General features: G+C 25.3%; 1 protein-coding gene across 1 annotated transcript in view; it reads left to right on the top strand.

Moving 5' to 3' along the window:
• Positions 1-3,803: 3,803 nt before the first annotated feature.
• LOC117175403 (carbonic anhydrase 1-like) overlaps positions 3,804-12,657 on the top strand; it is a 10,097-nt gene continuing 1,243 nt past the window's right edge. The window contains exons 1-5 of the mRNA XM_033365113.1: positions 3,804-3,858; positions 3,950-4,141; positions 4,224-4,330; positions 5,554-5,606; positions 5,701-5,806. Of these exons, the coding sequence (XP_033221004.1) occupies positions 3,804-3,858; positions 3,950-4,141; positions 4,224-4,330; positions 5,554-5,606; positions 5,701-5,806 (513 nt within the window). The remainder of the gene's footprint in view (positions 3,859-3,949; positions 4,142-4,223; positions 4,331-5,553; positions 5,607-5,700; positions 5,807-12,657) is intronic.

The raw sequence follows: 12,657 nt of genomic DNA, 5'->3' as shown, positions 1-12,657 counted from the left end.
ATAGAAAAGTTTAGTAAGGCGAAGTTATGGTATACTATTTTTATCTCTATTGAAATAAGAACAAGGTCATATTGTGACATTGTAAACGTCATGCAGCCTGCCTTAGTTTAAAAGCATTGCCCTCTACTTTTTTTAACAAAGTCAAGAAAAATAAGAATTCTCAGACTTTTTAAAATACGTTGGATCAATGTACTCGAAATTAAGTATACACATGACTTTTCATAACTTTTCAAAAGGGTTTCATAACTTTTCAAAGAGTTCTTTTTTAGATTTTTCACATTTTTTCGGTTGTATATTTACCTTATTTTCCGTTGAAAAATTAAATTATTTAGCAAGCTTAGTGAAAATTATTCAGGTTGCATACATCAGCTTGTATAAATATGGAGAATGCTATGTTGATCTTAAAGCCTTTATCATGCAAAAAATACCTTGACGTCTTTATAGATTGAAATTTGTTATTTAACAGATGAAAAGTAAAATTTTACAGATTTGATTATCAAAAGGTGAACCACGAAAGATTAGTAGAAAATTTCATATGAAATAATTAAAAAGTTGATTAAAATGGAATACGTGAAAAATATAAATTTCTAATAAAATGACGTGATGGTGTGGCACTTTTACCTCTATTGAAACGATAAGTAGGTCATCCTGGGAAATTGTTCACGTGACCTAATCTATTTTTATTTTCAAAATATTGCCTGCTAATTCTTTCAAGAAAGTTAAGAAAAAGATGTGTTTTTTAAATTACAATTGGTTATTGGTTTTTATAATAATTACGCATATTCAGAGTCTTTACGCGCTACTTGTAACAGAATTTCGTTTTTGATTTTAAAATTGATTAAGGTTTACAATCGTGTCAGACATTAATAAAAAAAATTTCAATAAATAAATATGCTTATTAATATTTTTTATATAAAATAATTGTTCAAAAAATGAATCAACTGAGTTTATAAACAATAACAAATGTAATTATGAAAGGTATAAGTTTTTTAAGACGTCAAGGAAAATTATGAGACTGGATGATTAACAAATGAAAAATCTATTTTTTTTCTACCTCTTAAACAAAATTTACCTCCGGAGGCTCTTAGTGCATACAGAAGTTTTGACGACGACTGGACTGGAATAAATAACATGTGTCTCGCATTATTAAATTCAATATTCTACATTGAATGTATTGACTTCAGTTGCAAGAAAAAATTCTTGCAAACAAATAAATAAAAGTTTAGTTTCATAAAACGTCTATTTAATTGCAATAAATGTTTATTACATTCTCATTCATGAAAGTGTAATGTTATCTTCCAAATTTCTGATATTCGATTTTCAACAGATCTTCATGTCTGTATGGCTGTATGTAGGGATATATGTATGTCTGTCTTTATGCCTGTCTCTTTTTCTGTATGTATGTATTTCAGTATGCACGTCTGTCTGTATGTCTGTATATATTTATATATTTCTGTATGTATGTCTTCTAGTCTGACAACCTGTGGAGCTGTATTTATGCCTCACCATATATATATATATATATATAGGTTTTATCCTTTTATGACTGTATGGGTGGCTGTATCCATGTATGTTTTTATGTCTGCATTTATATCTACATGTATGTATTTTAGTATGGACGTCTGACTGTATGTCAGTATGTATTTATGCCTATCGGTATGTATGCCTGTATGTCTATATATACGAATGACTGACTGTATGTTTGTATGTCTGTATCTATTTTTGCCTATATGTATCTATGTTCGCATGTGTTTATGTATGTATGTATGCATTGTTTATATGTACGTATACATGCCTTCAGTATGTCCGCCTTTAGGCCTGACTGTATGTATACGTATATGCCTGTGTGTATTGGATGTATGTAGATGTGACAGTATGTCTGCGGCGGCCTGTATGCATGTATGTATGTATGAATGTATTTTTCTATGTATGATGTGTGGTTGAATTTATGTCTGCCTGTATGTCTGCCTGTGTGTATATTTACCGGAGTATTGTAGTCAAGTTAACTTTTGAAGTATTTGTCCAATCGTTTCAGCCTTTGATACATTTTTTAAAGTCACAAAATGACATTTAATTTCATAAAATAGGTAATTCCAACTAAAAATTTAAAAATTTAGAGTATTTTGAATGTTTGAACTTTTTCTTCTTAAATTCTATACATTTTTGTCAAAGTTTTTTAGGAATGGATAGAACATTTGCAAATTATCCAAATGGAAATTTTAATTACGATGAAAATTAGAAAAGTTATATACATTTCAAAATTTTAAAAATATTCCAAAAATAGAAAAAAATATGATTTTGGAAGATAAGGAAATTTTATTTAAAGCTTTCACCAGATATTAAACATGTTCAAAAACCATGCCAGCTAAGTTTTACGATTAGACTAAAAGTCAAAAAGTTAGAGCTTTTTTAAAATTTAGAACAAAATTTTTGTATGACTTTTATAAATGTTTGTCAAAACTTTTATTACATGCCAAAAACACTTGAGCACAATCCTAATGACATTTTTATTACGATAAAAAAGGAAAAATTTAGGTTTTTTAACATTTCGTAATTTATCAAAAAATGGAAAAGAATTTTTTTTTAAGGAGTAAGAAATTTCATTTCATATTTTTACTAGACATAAAATATATTTTCTAATTATTCTCATGAAATTTTTTAATTAGACCAAAATTCATAAGGTCAAATCATTTTAGAAAACACGCAATTTTTGTTTTTAATATATCCCTAAGTTTAAAGCGTTATTTTTAGTAGAGTTTAAAAATATTCACAAATTATTTTTATGAAATTTTTAATTCAGCATAAATTAAAAATGTCCTAGATTAATTAATCAACGTAGATTTGTATTAAAACTGAAGTTTGAACGAACGGAATCAAAGCCTAAGGCTTAATGCTTCTATTTAGTAATAAAAAAAAATCTTTTTAAAATTAAATTTGTATTGAAAAATAAACCTACTGCTTGTATGCAGTTCAATTTTGTCTACGCCGTTTTATTTTTGAAATAGAACTGGCTATAACCTAATTGTTGAGCTCGTAGCGCAAGTGTCGCTATTATAATGCAATAGTCAAAGCCGTAAGTGCATTGAGAACCTTCTTTAAAAACAAATAGAAAAAATTTCAGTTTAAATTCATTACTGTAATTCGTCAAAAGTTTAAATTACAGTTTTTGATTTAAGTCACAATATTTTTGTTATTTGAAAGTAGTTTAACATTAAACAAAAGTATTGAGTTTAACATGATTTAACCAAAAAAGATATATTCTTAATGAAAAATGTAATAGCTGATATTTTCGCCAAAAATGATTTTAATTTAAAATGAAGTTAAAAGAGGAAAAAAATGTGAACAAAAAATTCATATTTTCAAACCGTGTTAAATTTTTTACCCCAAATCATTATACTTTATAAAAAAATCTGTTGTTAACATTGCAGTTGAATCTTCCTCATAGTTTAACTTAGCTTTGTCCACTAGTTTTTGACCAATAATGAATAAAAATAAGAGAAAAATATATTTTAAACAATCTCTCTATTTTCTGTGCATAATATATTACACAATGACGAGCGTAATAAACTTTGGAAAATATGGTGTGGGGCACAAGAAACTAGGCCTGTATATAAAGTCGTTTTTTCAACAGTGAATTCAGTTTTGAAGATATTAGCATCTGCTTTGTAGAGTGTACACTTTATTCATCACAACTCTGGATTTTGACACAAATTTAGAAAGAGGTTAAGTTTAAATTCAAATCTTAAAATATTAACCTTATAATATTATTTTCATTTTGTCGATTTTAAATTATGAGTTTAGAAATGAAACAGTTACACCTGATAGTGACTATTCTTTCTGGTCTTTTATTAGGAGCACGTAAGTGATATTTTTAAAACTGTTTTAAAACAAATTTTATCATTTCTTTCATGAGAAAATTTAACAAAAAAAATTAATTTCTTTTTTGTAGAGTCATTTAATTATAGGGATCGTAAAGATTGGGGTAAAAACTTTCCAGTATGTAGCGATGGGCAACATCAATCTCCCATACAAATGGTTCCAGATTCCAAGGGTGAATTTCCAATGTATGGTACAGGAGGGCAAATTTTTGACTTTAATCTACTTCCAGACGAAATTATCATGACAAATAATGGTTACACTGGTATTAAAGGAAAATTATTTCATTTAGTGAATTTGATTCTGCTTCATTTAATTTTATAACTTTTTACTTTTCCTAAATATAGTGGAATTAAAACCTAAATGGTCTGAAGATACTCCAAGGGTAACGGGTGGTCCTCTAAAAGGAACTTACGTATTTGAAAAAACCACTTTTCATTGGAGCAAATACAAGGTAAATTTTCAGAATTTTTTGCATTATCTCAACACGGAACTTATGAAATTTATTTAATTATACTGGTGAAATTTTGCTACTTGAATTTAAAAAAGTTATAAATAGAACAGTTTATTAAAAGAATGCAATATTGAGGCATTTCTACCTTTATTAACACAATTGTGGAACTTTTAAATAGACTACGTCACCTTCACAACAGAATGTATTTTTAAGCTATTACTTCCGAATAGACCCCCCCCCCCTTTCCTCCTGTACGTAATTTTTAATCTCCATAAATGTTTTGCTAGTTATGCAAGTTCATTTTAAAAATTCCCTCATTTTTTCTTGATTATCTTTTTATTTTTCCTGATCATTAATATTCAAATAACGCGACATTTTAATCTTGTAATATTTTTAACATAAAATCCTTTATAATCGGAATGAAACAGTATTTTAAATACAAATATATGAAAATTTCAAATTTATTAATTTATTTAAAAAAATGTATTTTCTACAAAGTAAATCAACCAAAACAATTATTAAACTCATTTGTTGAGAATTTATTTATCAAATGCTTATAAAGACAGAAAGTGTTAAATTATGGTAATTTTTTGTTATAAATTACACTTGTAAGAAATTATTTTATTGAATAGTTTTGAATGATTGAGTTAAATATTATTAAAATAATTTCTGTTCTATAAGTGCAGATAAAACACAGTGAAACTCTTCTATAGCACCGATTTTAAGGCTGACGGTCGGTGGGAACTAACTCATTATAGCCCGCGCCGCTTTTTGTTGTTCACGCCTGAGTCCTCACCTGAGTGATAGTCGCAAATCCCACGTTCTCCGCACAGCTCCTGTTACACCTACATTCTGCACGGCGTCAATTCTCGGAACGGCTATAGAAGGGAGGGCTATTGAAGAGTTTCAGTGTAATTCCAGCTGATATTTAGTTTCATAAAATTTTCATCCATTTTTTATAAATAGTTTACGAAAGATTAATTTGTAAATAAGGCGATTCAAAAATATTTAATCGCACTTTGTGAAAATGCAAATTTATTTTGCTCAACAAAATTTTATAACGTGGTTTAATACCAATGAGTAAATTTTTTCAACTACTCATTTTTAATTTTCCTTTTCACGTCAAAAATTGTAGGCTTACTGGGAAAATCTAAACTCTACTTGATGCAACTATTAATAAAGATAAACAGAATAATAATCATTTTTATTTTAACCCCACAAAGGGTAACGGGAGTGAGCACACTTTATATAATGAGAAGACGAAAAAAAATTTTGAGTAAGTGCAAAATGCTGTCTTGATATTTTTATCGTCACTGACACTGACAAAAAGTTCGATATTAAATTTCATGTAATCCTTTTTTCTTCAATAGGTACGATATGGAGATGCAGATGTATTTTTATAAACAGGAGTACAAAACATTTACGAAAGCTAGAAATCAAAAAGGCGGTCTTGCAGTATTTGTAAACTGGCTTAGGGTAAGAAGTGCAAATGAATTAGTTGTAATACTTTATTTAAAATAATTCGCTTTTTTAAGCATATACAAATATTTTATTGAAAAAACTGAAAGCATAAAAAAAGGCGGTCATTGTGTCACCTTTTCAATTTCATTTCCACTTTCATTTTGACGAATTTCACACTTTTTTTCATTTTTGTGAAAGTTAAAATTGAAAAGAGAAACTTTATACTTAATCAATGTGACTGAAATGAATATATTTGTATCAGTCATATTTTTTAGGAAATTTTGAAATTTGCATAAGATAATTTTTGTATAAAGCCAAAAACTTGCTTTTTGGAGACCTGAAGTCGGTGTTCACTAGGAATTCAATGGTGACCTTTAATTTGACCTTGACGATGACCTTGAAGGTCATTCCAAGGTCAACTTTTCTTATAAATTGAAACCTCCTTTTGACATTGGAAATCGATAGAGCGAGATGTGAGCAGCTTTTGAAATAAAATTTTTTGCGAATGTTTAAAATACCTCCATTCCAGTTACATTATTTTTGTAAAGTTTTGGGATGTTAAATGATGCTAAATGATTTGAAAATTATCCGCGAATATATTTGTATTTTTGCTGCAATATTTTAGAATGTTATAATTAACTCAAATTTTCTAAATATGAAGAATAAAAATTATTTGAATGATTCACTGAAAATAATTCTTAAATTCCTTTTTATGTTATAAACAGATTAATTACTTATTAGCTGATTAATTTTCTTAGAATATTAAATAACATAAATATTGAATTTTAATTTTTCTAGATTAAGTAATATAAATGGGTTGTTCACTTTAAGGTTATAAAATTGAATGTTACATATGATTTGTATAATGAATATATAAGTTCAAATTTCAAAAATATGTTTTAAATTTCCTGAAATTAGTTAAAAATGTTAATAAAAATTCTAATTTTTATAAAAATTTAAAGTAGAAATCATTTTAATGTATCAATGAGAATATTTTTTCGTTGATTTTTATGTAGTAAACTAATTAATTAATTACCAACGGATTAATTTTTTTCACCATATCAAACTTCACTAAAATTTGAAATTTTATAAAAAAAAATTCAAATCTTCAAATGATATCTCGCTCTTTAACATTACTCATAGTAATAGTAAATTCTACATTACAGGGAATTAGAATCTGAATTAATGTATTCATTTGAATACATTAATTCAGATTTTAATTCAGTGAAAATTTGTGTGGTAAAAAATTTAAACAAATAAATATTTATTCAAAAGTTGGGTAAATGATGAAAATGAATATAAAAGTATGCGCGCGCCGGCGCGCGCACATGGTAGTCTGGTTTTCAACAAAATTAAAGGACTGAACTTGGCTACATATATTGTGACAAGTTGTAATCATATACTAGACTATTCTATGCGCGCCCACGCGCGCGCTAACTTTTCTACTCATTTTTATCATTTACTCAATTTTCTAATAAAAATTTATTTGTCAAAATTTCCTGAACACTTATATTCTTATTCACATATTACATAACGTTATTTTAAACACTTTTACCTTCCCACACCCTAACTGCAGTTACGTAACATTTTTTTGTATTAGTTTAAAAAACTTAATAGACGGTTTTTAAATAAAAATAGATTTTTAGGATGAAGTGCAGTATAAAAATAAATTAAGCAATATTTTGACTAACACAACAATGCTTTTTTGATATGTTTTTAGTTACACACATTTTCAAATTATTTACCGGGAAAAAAGTATCAGCAGTTTTTTTTAGAATTATACAAATTTTATAATTTTAATGAGTATATATTATTTGACAGAATTTTACAAATTATTAGAGAAATTTTAGCCTTTTCAAAAGATATTTAGGGCTTTTATAATTTCAGAAGAAATGACAAATATTCCATAAATTTTTGGAAATGCTTCCAAGGTTTAAAATATTTTAAATCTATGCAAAGCCTCTTGAATTCCTAAAAATAACTTTAAATTAACGAAATTTTTCTTGAAACTTTGAAAAATCAGTTAAAATGTAAAAAATCAAGCTCAAAATCTTCAAGAATTTCTCAAGAATTTGCAGAAAATTATACAAGTTTTTTGAATATTTCAGATTCTACAACAAAAAATCTAGATTAAAAAAATATTTCTCACGGGATTTTACAAAATATCAGGAAAAGTACGAGCTCTTTTCAAAATAAATATCAACACAATTTCTTTTAATTTCTTACAAATTTTTTTATCTGACTGGAATTTTTCTTGTAATTTTAAAAAGTTATTTAAAATGTAAACGGCTGTCTCAAAACACACCCGATTTTCCTAGGTACTTGAATAACATTTATTTCTTCACTTAAGACCTTTCAAAGTTATTTTAATTAAGGGCATGTGATACTTTACTATATAGGTTTTCAGTTTTCCACAAACTTTGTTCACAATTTTTAATTCGGAAAAAAACAATAGTGACCAGACGTATGTCGCGATGTTGTTTTAAAAACTTTTAAATCTTTTTTAAAATTTTACGAAATAATTTGAAACGTTTTGTAATCATTTGTAATGAGCTCTTAGAACTCATTAGTAAACACATTGTTTGAAATTTTCCCATGAATCTTAACTATATATTTTACCTTCTCGTGACGCCCTAAAAAATGAAGTTTACGTAAATTTAAATTAAATTCTGGAAAATGTAAATAATTTTCTTAAAATCATTCATATTTTTTTAAAAACAATTTGGAAATCTTTGAAATTTAAAATTATTATTTAATAATGAAATATTAACTGTTAAAAATTTTCCCATAACTGTTTAAAAAAATGTAATCTCAAAACCTTTCGAAATTATTAAGACGTTTTTATTGTTCTAATTCTTAAAATAAGTTTTTGCAATAATTTTATTTTACTTATCGCTTTGAAAATTAAAAAAAAAAAGATTACCCAGATGTAAAAAAAAGAAAACATTTTGTTCTTCTAAAAACTCTGGAATAATAATATGGTAGCAAAATGGTCAGAAAAAATTATTTCACAACATAAAATACTTCATGAAAAAAAGTTATAATTGAATCTTTATCTAGTTCGATTTTGTGAAAAAATTAGTCATTTAGCAATTAATTGATAATTTCATAAATGATAACATGAAAAGCGTTATACAATCATTTTCATTCAAACATAGAAATAATCTGTACTCTAGATTTTCTTTTAATATCACATTCATTTTTACAAATTTTTTCTATTAATAACTTTTCATACTAATTTCAGAAAAAAATCAAACGTATTTCCATATGATTTGAAAAATCAAATTCAAATACACATTTCAGTACATCAGAATCATTTGAAAAATTATCTAATTGAGACAATATAATTGCACATATAAATTATTTTTTAATATTCAAATTATATTCAATATTCCATTAGAGAACTTTTAAGTCAATAATTAAATTATAGAAATTACTTCAACTTCAGGAACTAAGTTTTAATCTTTCTTTACTCTAATCCTCAGAAAACGTTAAATAGCTTGTAATAAATTGATCATTTTACAAAAGAAAACCCATTAAAATATAATTTTGTTATATAAAATTCAAATAAATTTAACTTTATATATTTTTTTAAATTAGAACTTTTCTTTATAAAAATTTTATTTGATCTTAAACTTTTAAATTAATTCCAGAAAATGTCACTTCTAGTAGAATCAGTTGATAATAAATTAATCAGTTCACAAAATAAAAAACATGAAATAATTATTTTCATCGAAACATTCAAATAATGTTTAAATTATATTCTCATTCAAATTTAAAACTGCATTTCTCTACATTTAGTTTATTAACAAGCTTTCTAACCAAGTTAAAATAATTAAAATATGTGTACATATAATTTAGAAAATTGAATTTAAATATTCATTTCACAGAAAAAATTTTATAATTGTAATACAAGGATTTAAAAGAAAAAAAGAAACTTTTATTACGAAAGTAATAGACAATATTTATTTAAATGATCTGAGAGGAAATAACATATTTATATTACTAAATATTAAATAATTTAAATCCAATCTTTATGTTCTTTGATATCTTATTTTTTATAAATACATTTTAATTTATATTATAATATTATTAAACTTAATGATTTCACAATACATCTATTAATTTAATGAACTCTTATATTATTTAACCAAATTAGTATTTAAGATAAAATTTAAAAAATTATTTCTGTAACATTAAATAAACCAATTTAAAATGTATTGAAATTATATTTAATTTTAAATTTGTAAATAATTTAAAAATATTAGTATAATATTATTATAAAATTCATAAGCATGTACAACATAATATTATTAAGCTTTATAACTTGCAAATATATAAATCATGAAAATATTATTATTATAACTAAAACGAGAAAAAAAATTTTTTATTGACTCAATAATGTAAAATTTAGAATTACTATAGCTTCAATATTAAATAGTTAATAAATTTTAATTGGATAACGTTAAAATAAAAATACGTTATTATTTACTTTTAATATAAAAAGAACACGTTTTTTAACATTAAATCATTAATATAATTAGAACATGAAAATAATAAATTTATTTAATTCTAATTTAGTTTATGATAACTGTATATACAAAACGGAAATAATTATCGGCAATCGCTAAAAGTAGAAATCTAGTTTTTTATTTCGGTTAATTTTATACGTGAAAGAAAGATGTCGCCATAGAATAAACAACGTTATTAAATTGATAATGTAAGATTTCGCCTCCAGGCGCTGCTAATGGAGGTTACGAGTTTTTATATATAGGATTGATCAATAATATTGTGTGGCGTATTTTGAGGTTGTTCTTCGTAAGCTGGTAAATTTTTGAACTGAATTCTTTTGAATGATACGCAGTTAACCCGAATCGCGAGTTTGCCTCTGGAGTAAACTGATAGTACAAATTTGTAGGTTATGTCTGCCCAAACTGCAACCAATTCTAAGAATGGGAGGTAATGTTTGAGGTTTTTTTTAGCGGAATTGGACATACGAAAATTCATTTATTTTATAATTCCGTTATTTTTTTCTTGCTAATTTATTATTTTGTTATTAATTTTTTCGTTATTTTCTGGTAGTCCCAGATATTCAAGAACTTTTAAATATAGTGATAAATAACTAACTTTTTCTTATATTGCTGTTTTAAAATATAATGATACTATATAATAAATATAATTATTATATCTATAGATGACAAGCAAGGAATATGATAAATCCTCAAACATTGCTTTCTATTACAATAAAGTAACGAACCCTTAAATGTGATATTTTTTTATTCAATCAGATTTTGTAGCGAAGCTAAAATATTTTAACAATGTCACTTTTTAGGAAAAGAATCTAAAAAATGTTAAGGAAATTTTTTTATTCATAAATTTTCGAAAACGTGTCACAGTTTTCAAATATTTGTAATCTATTTAAAACGTCTTAAATTCCTAAAAATATTTTTAACTAGCACGAATTTTTCTCAAAATTTTCAATTATCATTCGGAATTTTAAAAAATAACCAAATTGAGAAATTTTCTTTTAAAATCTTCTAAACTATTTTCAGAGATTTTAGGAAATCGTTTTTTATGTTTAAAAACCTTTTTCAATTTTTTCTTAAAGTTTATTTTTCAAAATAAAAAATTATTTGAAATTTTCAAAGGAATAAAAGGAAATCTGTTTAAAAATCTTGTCAGATCTTCTAAACCTTCTAATTTCTAAAACGGATTTCAAATTTTTCCTCTATTTTAAAATTTATTCTGAAAAATTAAAAAAATTGCCTTACAATCTTTCGAATTTTTCTTTGGCTATTTTAAAAATCTTTTAAAATCGTTTTAAAGAATCTCTTTAAATTAATTTTTCAAAATGAAAAATTATTTTAATTTTTCTTAGAAACCTGAAAAGATGTCCTCAAACAATTCCATATTCTTTTACCCCACATTTTAAAATCTTTGAAAATTAAAATGATTTTTTTTTAATAAAACCGAAACATCGACACAACTATATAATTATTGGAAATGATTCGACAAAAAAAAACAAACAGAAAAACACTATCAGATAAATCCGCTGTGTCATTTTCACAATCTTTACATAAATAAACCATTTTCTTGATATATTTTTACAAACATAACTTTCAATTCATCTAATTTGTTACATTTCATTCATAATCGACGATTCTTTCTTTCAAATATCAATTTCAGTTAAGGTGTTAAGTCAATAATTCATGAGTTTTGTTTCAAAATATATATTACCGTTGAGAAAAGCGAAACCTAACCTAATATTCTACATAACCGTATATCCTTGAGATTGATCAAATTTCCTTAATACTTGAAGATTTTTGATTTAAAATGCCAATTTTAGTTGAGAAACCCCAAACATAACCGTATATTCGTAAAATTTGTTAGCTTTTCTTCAATAATTGATGTTTTTCATTTTCAAATTTCCAATTTCGCTACAAAACCTCAAACATTATCTGCCATTTTAAAAATTGATTGCAGTTTGTGCAAACGTAACCTACGAATTGGTTATATCAGTCTATTTCAGAGGTTAACTGCGAGAATGTTTAAATTTATCAAGAAAATTTTTTTTGTGAACATAGACGCAGCCATTTGAAATATCACATATGTCAAACAACTATTTACGCGAGATAAATTTTTTCTTTGTTCAGAAAAATTTTATTTTTCGTCAGATAAACGTGCTGCAGCGTTTTTATCTAATTGAAAGCTAAAATTTATTCTTGGGGTTTAGTGTGTACATATTGTACATTCAGGCGTATCGAAAAAAAGTTGTTTGCGCGAAGTTCTAATCGCAATGGAAACTTTTTTTTGAGAGTGAAAAACACCCCCCTAAAGTTTTATAAAAAAAAACAACTTTCTGTTTT

Source organism: Belonocnema kinseyi, chromosome 6 (assembly GCF_010883055.1).
Source record: "Belonocnema kinseyi isolate 2016_QV_RU_SX_M_011 chromosome 6, B_treatae_v1, whole genome shotgun sequence".
Taxonomy (NCBI): Eukaryota; Metazoa; Arthropoda; class Insecta; order Hymenoptera; family Cynipidae; genus Belonocnema; species Belonocnema kinseyi.
The sequence above is the reverse complement of the archived record's forward strand: the minus strand, read 5'-3'. Positions and strand labels throughout refer to the sequence as shown.